Here is a 12,261-nt window from a genome sequence, read left to right as displayed (position 1 = left end):
TTGCCGTGAGTGTCATTGACGCTATTTTGCTAAACAGCCAGCAAACCCAAAAACAAATCCTCCAAACACAAGGCGTACTTTTCTTCAATTTATTGAGCTCTCAAATCGTGGTCAAATATACAAATAAATACATTTAAAACGTTGTACAATTGTATTTTTCCACGTGTGATTAGGTTCAACAGGATAGCAGTAGCACCAATAAAAAGTTCGCCAAAAACAAAACACACATTTTCCTTTCAAATTCAATATACAAACTAACTAAAACTTACAAAGACGAATGTTAGCCTAGGCTAAACTGGGAGAGCAGCTTCGTTTTATGTCTCACAACCGCTGAGTGAGAGAAAAGCTTGAATGTAGGGCAGTACTTCTCAAATAGTGGGGCGCGCCCCCCTGGGGGGGCGCATGTGACCTCGGGGAACATGTTTTATGTGTTTTTTTTGTTTTTTTTTGCCGTACTGGAATAAAGTGTACTTGCACATCCACTCAGTAGGTTGCAGTGGCGCTCTCATTTTCAGAATGCGCGCAGTATTTTTGAACTAAGGAAGAGCACTCAGCACACACAGACAACAGATATGAAGAGCAGTGTGCCACCGCCGTTTTCGAAAGCCGTTTTCCGACCGGACTCACTCACGCAGCGACCCACTGTCTTGTCCGGTTCTCACGTCGCCGCCCGAGAAGTGCCATTTTCGGCTTGGGATCGTCACGACGACTGCCCTCACCTACGGTTCTACCTCGGCCGCCGTGAATGCGCTTTTTTCGTGCCGTTTGCCTTTTAGCTTTGACTTTTAATACAGTGGGTGATGATGAAAGACCACTGTTTACTGTGTCTAAAAATAATTATAGCAGACAGCAAGAAGCCAAATCAATTAAGACGCCACTTAAAGACATTAGACCCCAATCTCATTGTTAAGCCGCTTGATTTTTTCAGTGAAAATGTGCCGAATATTGCCAACAATCGTCCTGCTTTGTCAGTGTTATATCAGTAAGCCAGTGAGCATTGTTAGCATGTTAATTGAAAAATAACTCCACATCATTGCAAAGGAGGTAAATACTGTGAGCAGCAAAAATAAAAACTGTCCTGTCCAAGGACACTAACCCCCCCCCCCCCCCCTTATTCAGATTTGTTTTTTCGGTCAAATTTTTTGGCACATTGTCCTCATGAGTGAATGTTTCTAATCAATTTTAATTTGGTATTATTTACTGATTTTATTACATTTTATTGGTCAAAAATGTACTTTGAGTGTATTTTTTAGTTTGGATGTGAATTTTTTTTTTTTATTCAGGCAAATTGATGCACATCAAGTCTTCTCTGTTACAAACAAAACAATGTTTATAATAAAGTTATACTTTATTATAAGTTGATCTATGTTACTTTTTTTCTTTATTAGAAAAAAAGGACACAATGTTAGGCAGATGCGTATTTATAATAGTAATTTTATAGACAAATGATACTATTTACAGTGGCGGCAGAGAGTTTGGGGGGGCGCGAAACATTTACGTCTTCCTTGGGGGGGCGTGACAGAAAATAATTGAGAAGCACTGATGTAGGGGGAAAAGAAAAAGAATCGCGTCAAAGATCGCTAATTGAGAGAGGAGGCCTCACTCCTGACTTTTCTTTATTATTTTTTTTTTTTTAGATGAAACCTTTCCTCAACAATATTTACATTTTAACTAATTTATAAAACTAACTTATACATTTTTAACTAACGTACTAACTTATGACTTCTTCTTTTTAACACAAAGGCATGGCATCATGTAGACTAGAGTTGACACAGTGGCTGAAAATGGCGAAACTTCACTTGAGCTTCCCCCCTCAAAAAAAGTCATACAGTATATATTTTTAATTTTATTTAGAGGTGTTTTACTTTTTATAGGAATTATTTTGTTCTTACTCTAATATTGAGCAACTTGAGCTGTGGCTGTGGGTATAGTCTAGGTTCTATTTATTTTAATTTTATATAAAATATTTATTTTTTTGTTAATTTATTTATTTTCACATTATATTCATGTTCCAATTTGCAAATATGTTTTGAAAAAAAATTTTGTTCGATGGAAATTTTATTATTTTTTTAAACCCATACATCTCAAAATTTTGGAGCTATAATTGCAATACCGTGAAACCGCGGTATTTTTGCTCACGGTTATCGTACCGTGAAAATCTTATACCGGCACATGCCTAATCGTGATACTTGTTTCCAAAAGGTTATCGATATGCTCTTGGCAAGAATTGATATATCTTTGGGGCTTTTTCTATAATAGCTTGGTTTACCATATTAAACAACAGAGCTAGTCAGTTTGATCTTACCCTTTTCTAAACTGAATGATCTATATTAGCCCTGTGATTCGTTAGCGACCAGTTTGGAATATACCACGGGCGTCGGCAGACATATTGATCTACAGTGCCACAGTATAAATTTCATTGGTTAAAAAAAATGTTTTAATACTTTCGATTTAGTTTGGTTTTAAAGAGCATACGACAGGAGAAAAAGTCTTAAATGGCATTATTTTGTGAATTAGAATCATATTTTGAGACGATTCGACTATATACAACAATTTAGCAAAGCGCAGATGACGAGAAACTAGTCTTTTAATCTGCCGGTTAGCCACGCCTACCATTATAGGGCTTTAGCCTCCCCAACAGGTGGATGACGTCAGCGGTAGACTGGGCTCATCGGTTTTACTATTCAGCCCATTGAGGGGGAATTATTCAGAACGAGGAAAACTCGACGAAGAGAGCCGCAAAATGTCATTGTTTCAGTCTCTCTACTCCAATATTTTTACAGGAGATTCTTTTTATCGAAGTATTTTTCCCCAATAACTATATAAATGGCTTGAGAAGGATCAGTCAGCCCGTCGAGGGGGAACTATTCACAACAAGGAAAACGCAAGGAAGAGAGCTGCAAAATGTCATTGTTTCTGTCTCTTTACTTCAATATTTTTACAGCATATTCTTTTTATCCAACTATTTTCCCCAATTGCTAAATAAATGGCATGGTTATGACAAATAACAGTCTTGTGCTAAATGGAATATGAAATAATAAAAATGCATTTATTCAGGACGACATGGCAAAATGACTCCATAATGGTCAAAACTGTCCAGTTCACCTTTACTGTCGCACCTCCCGAACGATATTTTATGACACCTAAATCGGACATATGTCATTTCCCTTCCCCGGCTTCGGAGAATGTAAACAAACCAAGACGCGTGACAGCTAGCCGAACCGAGTGAGTTTTCAAAGTCTTCGAAGCGGAAAATCATGACATGACGACTGGGTTGTCGATTGTCCTTGCGGATCGGCAAACCGCCCGGCGGAGAGCAATTTACAGTTCGTTCCCCGGAGGAGGGTGGCTGCAGTTGTTGTGCAGCTAACGTGCTGCTAATGTGCATGAGGAGAGCTTTTTACATGCCTATCAATGATCAAACGCAAGTAGTCCTTTATTTAAAGAAAGTTTGTAATGTTTAATTTGTAATAGCTGTATTAATATTTGACATAATACTAAACAAGATGTTTACTCACTTCCTCGTAAGTCTAATGGTCCCACAGTAGTCGTCGGGCTTGTTTTGGCCAATATCCACGGTGAATAAGAACCTTTTGAAACTCCAAAAAGGCCTATACGCCTCTCCCTCATACAGAATGAGTTTTCTGCAGCCGATTGGCTGGTGTGATGCGAAAAATAAATGTATTAATCCGCAAAATCAGCTGAATCCTTCGTCCTCATACACAACAGTACGCTGTATAGTGAAGAGGACGCCTTCTATCGTACACGTCACAGCACCCTCCTCCTCAATGCAAGACCGAAGGCGGAAGTCACTCATTTTCATGGTGCGGGATTCAAAAAACTGAATAAATATAGCGATCGCTTCCACACACATCCAAGCGGTCCATATCATTCAGGAGCATAAAATACCGCGTGTATTATGAAATAAACATGCTTTTTCGTGTCATATGCACTTTAAGTCTACATAGCAATCTACAGAATGTGCCTGCAACGATTAATCGAATAACTCGAGTAATTCCATTACAAAAAAGATTTTGAATTGAATTTTGCTGCTTGGAGTATTCGTTTAATTAAAGTGGCGTTGCAATGGTTTGTTTTGAAAGTGGTTTCATTTTGTTGTATTGATTTGGGTGGATATACTGCCCTCTAGTGGCGACAGTAAATATGACATAACTCAATTCAATTTCAGTTCAATTCAATAAACTTTATCCCCTGGTTGAAGCCAGATGCTCCCTGTTAAGAACAACATAAACTAAGTTTTTGTTTGAGCTAATGTTTTTTAATGCATTCGTAATTTGGTTTATAGGTTTAATTAGCTGTTTTTTTTTGTAGGAATATGATTGAACCATGTGTTAAGAGCATTGTAAAAAAAAAAGTTAGCATTTCATAGCATTTATATAAGTGGATTTTTGCCATGTAAGTTAGCCAGTTGTTCTTTTGTTGTCCTTAGATCCACAGCTCAGGCATTTTTCATTTTCCTTATCCAATTACTCAATTATTTAAAACTTACTAGTTCATCGATTGATAGACTACTTAAATAATCAGTAGCTGCAGCCCTACATATTAGGCTATTCACTCCATTACACAATCTACACATGGCTCCTTAATATGGTAATTTATGCTCATATCTTAGGCTGTGATAGGCATATGAGTGGATACTTCCAGGAAGCACTTTCGGGAAATATGCTGCATTCATGTGTATCGGTAGATCTGACAGTGACAGCTGCAAACTCCGCACTGTCACTGCATGCAGGTAGCGGTCAAGACCACACTATTCAGTATTATTATTTAGTATTATTAACTAACACTACAATGACCATGTTATTTTTTTCTACATCGATAGTATGTGTATTGTTTATCGATCTAATAGCTGTAATCAGTGCCAAGTCTTCAGATGAAAACCAACACATCTGTTATGGTCTGCAAAGGCAGAAGCACCAAGACAACAATAACAGAGGGATTGCATTGAGTGGGTTTATTGAACACACAAAAAAAAAACAAGTGATCGCACAAAGGGAAACCAAAAACAGAAAAATGAGGTAAAACCGCGGTGAGAGGTAGGCGAGCGAAAAAACAAGGCGAGGACGCAACCACAAACTCTTAAATGGCAGAAAGTCAATAACTCGGCAAGCCGCCTAGGATCGGTTTAAAGACACTGCTGATGAGGTGGAATTTGATGCAGGTACGACGTCAGGAACTCATCCCACAGCTCTGTAACAAAACAGTTTGAAACAGCAGCAGAATGTGACAAAATCATGCCAGTCGTCATACTAGCTTCATTTGCTAGCTAGTTAGCCCAGCTATTCTCCCAGTACAGCCCAACTGCATCATCACCCCAGCGTGCATTAAGCACGTAAAACATGGCGCACTCTGGAGGTCAAAACATGTACTAAATATTAGAGGTGGAAATCTTTGGGCACCAAACGATTCGATTATGATTCAGAGGCTACGATTAGATTTTAAATCGATTACTGACACGCATAATTTGCCTTCTGTCTACTGTTGACATGTGAAAGTTTTACAACTCATCATTTAAAGATAGATTCAAGTCAAGATTTTGTCGATTTAGGAGTATTTTAGATAGTTGATTAGGTTTACTACAACAGAGCCTTCCAGAGAAGTCCACTGCTTTAACATGGCGGCTTTTTACTAACGTGGGCTAAAGTCTGTCATTTTGCATCTAGTTCTCTATACATGTTCTAACCCCGCCGTCGTCTGTCATTTCGCTTCTAGTTCTACTTATATGTGATATCTACCATAGCATTATTGTGGCCGTATGTTTGTAGCAACTAGTAACTGGCCGTTGTTTGTTGCGGCTGTCAGCCGCAGTCAGGTATTACTGCTTTTCTTATCGAGCGGCATGAGTTGAACATGATCTTTACTTTCGGTCCGTTCCTCATTGCGTCCTGAAGACCGCGCTGACTGTGTTTTAGTTCCGCTTTACCTGGTATAATTCAATCATCGGAATTTGGATGTTTGAATCGTTCTCAAATCTTCCGCGGCCGAATCGCGAATAATCTAAGAATCGGAAATTTCGCACGCCTCTACTAAATATTATAGATTTTTAAATCGATGGCAATATTTTACGTGTTTCTAATAACATATTTTATCATAAAAGAACAATTGTGGCTTATTAGAGCCTACATATTTTTCAGTACATTGTTCCCTTTAAAGTGTATGTGACACGAAAAAGCATGTTTATTTCATAATACACGTGGTATTTTATGCTCCTGAATGATATGGACCGCTTGGATGTGTGTGGGAGCGATCGCTATATTTATTTGGTTTTTTTAATCCCGCGCCATAAAAATGAGTGACTTCCGGCTTCGGTCTTGCATTGAGGAGGAGGGCGCTGTGACGTGTACGGTAGAAGACGTCCTCTTCACAATTCAGCGTACTGTTGTGTATGAGGACGAAGGATTCAGCTGATTTTGCGGATTAATACGTTTTTTTTTCGCATCATGCCAGCCAAACGGCTGCAGAAAAATCATTCTGTATGAGGGAGAGGCGTATGCCCCTTTTTGGAGTTTCAAAAGGTTCACATTCACCGTGGATATTGGCCAAAACAAACCTGACTACAGTGGGACCATTGGACTTAGGAGGAAGTGAGTAAACATCTTGTTTAATATTATGTCAAATATTAATACAGCTATTACAAAGTAAACACTACAAACTTTCTTTAAATAAAGAACTACTTACGTTTGATTATTGATAGGCATGTAAAAAGCTCTCCTCATGCACATTAGCAGCACGTTAGCTGCACAACAACTGCAGCCACCCTCCTCCGGGGAACGAACTGTGAATTGCTCTCCGCCGGGCGGTTTGCCGATCCGCAAAGAGAATCGACAACTCGGTCATCATGTCTAATAATCCAGGCGAGTTATGTGTGATTTTCCGCTTCGAAGACTTTGAAACATCACTCGGTTCGGGTTAGCATGTCGGCTAGCCGTCACGCCATTTGGTTTGTTTACATTCTCCGAAGCCGGGGAAGGGAAATGACATGTCTGATTTAGGTGTCATAAAATTTCGTTCGGGAGGTCGACAGTAAAGGTGAAGTCGACAGTTTTGACCATTATGGAGTAATTTTGCCATGTCGTCCGGAATAAATGCATTTTTATTATTTCATATTCCATTTAGCATAAGACTGTTATTTGTCATGACCATGCCGTTTATTTAGCAATTGGGGAAAATACTTGGATAAAAAGAATATCTTGTAAAAATATTGAAGTAAAGAGATAGAAACAATGACATTTTGCCGCTCTCTTCGTCGCGTTTTCCTCGTTGTGAATAGTTCCCCCTCGACGGATCTGACTGGTCCTTCTCAAGCCATTTATATAGCTATTGGGGAAAAATACTTGGATAAAAAGAATATCCGGTAAAAATATTGGAGTAGAGAGACTGAAACAATGACGTTTTGCGGCTCTCTTCGTCGCGTTTTCCTCGTTCTGAATAATTCCCCCTTAATGGGCTGAATAGTAAAACCGATGAGCCTAGTCTACCGCTGACGTCATCTACCTGTTGGGGACGCTAAAGCCCTATAATGGTAGGCGTGGCTAACCAGCAGATTAAAAGACTATTTTCTCGTCATCTGTGCTTTGCTTAATTGTTGTATATAGTCGAATCGTCTCAAAATATAATTCTAATTCACATAATAATGCCATTTAAGACTTTTTTTCCCATGTCGTATGCTCTTTAAATATTATATTGTACAGCAGAGTTATCCATAATGAGCTTTGTGTTTCAATCTTGTCTTCCTAGCTAAGAAGCTGACGCTCCTCACAGATCCCCAGTTTCACAGCACCATTTGCGGCCTGCTAACAAGAGCTACTTTCCTTCTCCACTTGTGCAAAACTTGTGAGCATGTGCAACACCTTTGTGATCCTTCAGCCCTACAGGTGACTTTAAAGGATGTTTTTAGTCATCTAAGTCAACAAGGTGTCCGTGTGAACTCTGCTCTCACATCTTATTTGTCTGGAGACATTACACATGGACTCTTAATAATAAGCAAAGATAGCTGATGAAATTACATCTGGATGTTTGACCTTGGCCTAAATGAATGAACAGTGAACCCACTAATGCTACTGTCGTCCATGTTTACAATGAATGGACTACAGTATATGAAGATGGAAGCAGAGGAAACCACTGATGTTTAACTCAACAATTGTTCTTCTTCCCTCTCAGACATGACGTTTTAACAAACTTTACTTGGCACCAATTTCCTGGCTATTTTGGCTAGGCCTTAGCGAACAATTGTGTCGCAAAGAACACACAAAAAAAACATAAGTGCCGTTTTAAAGCTGTTTACACAGAAAGATATGTCAGAATGTTAATTACTGAGGAAAACCATGGCTATTAGTGACATTGGACATACTGTATTGTCTTTTGGGTCTTTTGGTCTATGCGGTGGTAAGCTAAATTTAGCTAGCTCGCACAAATCTTAGTGGAGCACCAGATGAAGAAAACAAGGATGTCCGTACACTTTTATGTGCTTTTACTAATTGCCAATTTCCCCAAATAAAAGTAAATATTTTCAATTAATATGTAGTTTGAAATTATATAATGGGTTGAATGATAACACTAATTTTCTATACTACACACTTTGCTATAGTCCCAAGCACCAATGTGTATATTTTTCGTTGTTGCACAAGTAAACGGCAACTTTTCCTACTTTAAGGAGTAGGAGGCATTATAATAGCCATGTAAAGAGTTGTAATAGTTTCGGTGAGAAAGTGAATAGTTTTTGCTGTTATTCGTGAACTACATTTCCACTCAAACACATATCGAAGTACCATTTAGCTTAGCAAAGAGGGGTATGAGAGTCATTTTTCGCTAAACTTTAAAAAAGCACATTTGTAAAGGTTTCATTGGCCGTGATTTGCGTGTATCCGTCTGCCGAAACAGCCTAATAGTACAGATATAAGTACGCCTGCCCCTCTGCTATTGGATGCTTTGTTGAGGTCTGCGTGGCGGTGCTCTGAAAATAGAGCAAGTCTTGAAGTCTGAGGTTCCCTTTAAAGGTATGTTTGGCCCAATATGATAAGACATTGTTTCATCAATTTGCTAATTTTGATGATGAGATTCTGATGAAGGCACCAAAGGTACTTTACAGTGACGTCGACCCCGTTTCTTGAATTCTTCAGTGCAATGAACTACAAAGAATTGTGTTGTTTTCATAAACATGCAAAACTTAGAATTTATACAGCATACAGTCGTATGAAAAAGTATCTGAACCATTTGGAATTTCTCACATTTCTGCATAAAATCACCATCAAATCTGATCTGATCTTTGCAAAAATCACACAGATGAAAAAACAGTGCTTTAACTAAAACCACCCAAACATTGATAGGTTTTCAAATTTTAATGAGGATAGCATGCAAACAATGACAGAAGGGGGGGAAATAGTTAAGTGAACCATCACATTTAATATTTTGTGCCCCCCCCTGGGGCAGCAATAACTTTGTAGATGCAGATCCGTTTGGTAAATCGATGAAAACATCCATTCTTCTCTACAAAACTGCTGGAGTTCAGTCAGATTCCTGGGATGTCTGGCATGAATCACAGTCTTTAGGTCATGCCACAGAATCTCAATGGTGTTCAAGTTTGGACTTTGGCTTGCCCACTCCAGAACATGTATTTTGTTTTTCTGAAAACATTCTGAAGTTGATTTACTTCTGTGTTTTGGATCATTGTCTTGTTGCAGTATCCATCCTCATTTTAGCTTCAACTGCCTGACAGACAGCCTTAGGTTTTCCTGCAAAACATCCTGCAAAGCCTTTGAATTCATTTTTCCATTATTGATTGCAAGTTGTCCAGGCCCTGAGGTAGCAAAACAGCTCCAAATCATGATGCTCTCTCCACCATACTTCACAGTGGGGATGATGTGTTGATGTTGCTGAGATGTTCCATTTTTCCTCCACCAATGATGTTGTTTGTTACTGCCAGACAGTTCGACTTTGGTCTAATTAGTCCACAAAAATATTTTGCCAAAAACGTTGAATGAGCAACAGTGGGTTTTTGTTTTTTTGTTTAGACAGCAATGGCTTCCTCTGTGGTGTCATCCCATGAACACCTTCTTGGCCATAGTTTTACATAAAGTTGATGTGTGCACATAGATATTGGACTGTGCCAGTGATTTCTGTGAGTCTTCAGCAGTCACTCTAGGGTTCTTTTTTTTTTTTTTACCTGTCTGTGTATTCTGCGCTGAACTCTTTGCCTAATCTTTGGTGGACGCCCACTCCTTGGGATAGAAGCAACAGTGCTAAACTCTCCATTGTAAACTTCTCTGACTGTCAATTGATGAACATCCAAACTTTTAGAGATGGTATTGTATCCTTTCCAGCTTTATACAAATCAACAATCCTTGATCGCAGGTCTTCATCCAGCTCTTTTGACTGAACCATGATGCACATCAGACAATGCGTCTCATCAAGACAATTCTTACCAGGTGTGTGTTTTATAGTGGGCAGGGCAGCTTTAAAACACTCATCATTGATTAGGCACACACCTGACTTACATTGTTTGGTAAAAAATGGTTTCAAATGCTCTTTAAGTCCATTTAGGAATAGGGTTCGATTACTTATTTTCTCCCCTTCTGTCATTGTTTGCATGCTATCCTCATTAAAATATGACAACCTATAAATGTTTGGGTGGTTTTAGTTAACGCAGACAGTTTTTTTCATTTGTGTGGTTTTGACAAAGATCAGATCACATTTGATCATTTTGTTAAGAAATGTGAGAAATTCCAAAAGTTTCTGATTAGAGATGATGCCGATCGATCGGGTCCGATCACGTTATTTTCAAAGTATCTGAATCGGCAAAAAAATATCGGCCATGCCTTTTTTTAATACGTTTTCTAATTGTATTTAAAGTTACAGACATAATATGTTACACTCATGCAGAGTCTTTAAGCTTAAGATGAGGTTATCAAAATATCCCAATCACGGCGGCATTTAATTTATTGAAAAAATGTGTCATGGTTAAATATTTAACGCAATTAATGTATGCGCTGCACGACCCTCTCACTCATTGTCGCGCTCAAAGTGTAGTGACGCTGTTTTACCTATATAGAGAGATAAAAGGCAGCACAAAATGAGTAGAGTGATGTTTGACAGGCTTTGGAGCCTTTTTTTCAATTGGCTAAAGCCTTGCAATCCCTCTCCCTATGATTAGAAATATAATGGGAAGCAATTTGGAGAAGGAAGGTGGCAATTGTTCTTTGTCTTAACACCTTAAATTATTTCCCAAAGCAGAGAAGATATATCCATTGATAGCATGATGCACAGTCATGGTTCCACTTCCCATCATGCATTGGGGCATGGCTGCAGTATCATTTACTGAAAGCTCAACAAATACACTAGATTGCAATATTTAGTCACAATATACAAAGTCACAAGTCTTTCTATCCGTGGATCCCTCTCACAGAAAGAATGTTAACTCATTTGCTCCCGGAAACGTATAAATACGTTCTATTTTTAAATGCTTCACTGTCCCAAAAACGTATTTATACGTCTTTTGCGGGGTTTTTTTTAATAAAAAGCATATACAGTGCCTTGCAAAAGTATTCGGCCCCCTTAATCTTGCAAGCTTTCCCCACATTTCAGGCTTCAAACATAAAGATATAACATTTTAATTTTTTGTCAAGAATCAACAACAAGTGGGACACAATCGTGAAGTGGAACAAAATTTATTGGATAATTTAAACTTTTTTAACAAATAAAAAACTGAAAAGTGGGGCGTGCAATATTATTTGGCCCCCTTGCGTTAATACTTTGTAGCGCCACCTTTTGCTCCAATTACAGCTGCAAGTCGCTTGGGGTATGTTTCTATCAGTTTTACACATCGAGAGACTGACATTCTTGCCCATTCTTCCTTGCAAAACAGCTCGAGCTCAGTGAGGTTGGATGGAGAGTGTTTGTGAACAGCAGTCTTCAGCTCTTTCCACAGATTCTCCATTGGATTCAGGTCTGGACTTTGACTTGGCCATTCTAACACCTGGATACGTTTATTTTTGAACCATTCCATTGTAGATTTGGCTTTATGTTTTGGATCATTGTCCTGTTGGAAGATAAATCTCCGTCCCAATCTCAGGTCTTGCGCAGATACCAACAGGTTTTCTTCCAGAATGTTCCTGTATTTGGCTGCATCCATCTTCCCGTCAATTTTAACCATCTTCCCTGTCCCTGCTGAAGAAAAGCAGGCCCAAAGCATGATGCTGCCACCACCATGTTTGACAGTGGGGATGGTGTGTTCAGGGTGATGAG

The 12,261-nt window shown here is 38.8% G+C and overlaps 1 protein-coding gene across 1 annotated transcript in view; it reads left to right on the top strand.

The window, feature by feature from the left end:
* Positions 1-11,595, top strand: part of si:ch211-225b11.4 (thyroid adenoma-associated protein homolog) — an 89,933-nt gene extending 78,338 nt beyond the window's left edge. The window contains exon 31 of the mRNA XM_057831137.1: positions 7,759-11,595. Coding sequence (XP_057687120.1) covers positions 7,759-8,018 — 260 coding nt within the window. The 3' untranslated portion in view covers positions 8,019-11,595. The remainder of the gene's footprint in view (positions 1-7,758) is intronic.
* Positions 11,596-12,261: the final 666 nt, after the last annotated feature.

Source organism: Corythoichthys intestinalis, chromosome 3 (assembly GCF_030265065.1).
Source record: "Corythoichthys intestinalis isolate RoL2023-P3 chromosome 3, ASM3026506v1, whole genome shotgun sequence".
Taxonomy (NCBI): Eukaryota; Metazoa; Chordata; class Actinopteri; order Syngnathiformes; family Syngnathidae; genus Corythoichthys; species Corythoichthys intestinalis.
Note: the sequence above shows the minus strand (reverse complement) of the source record. Positions and strands in the feature narration are given on the sequence as shown.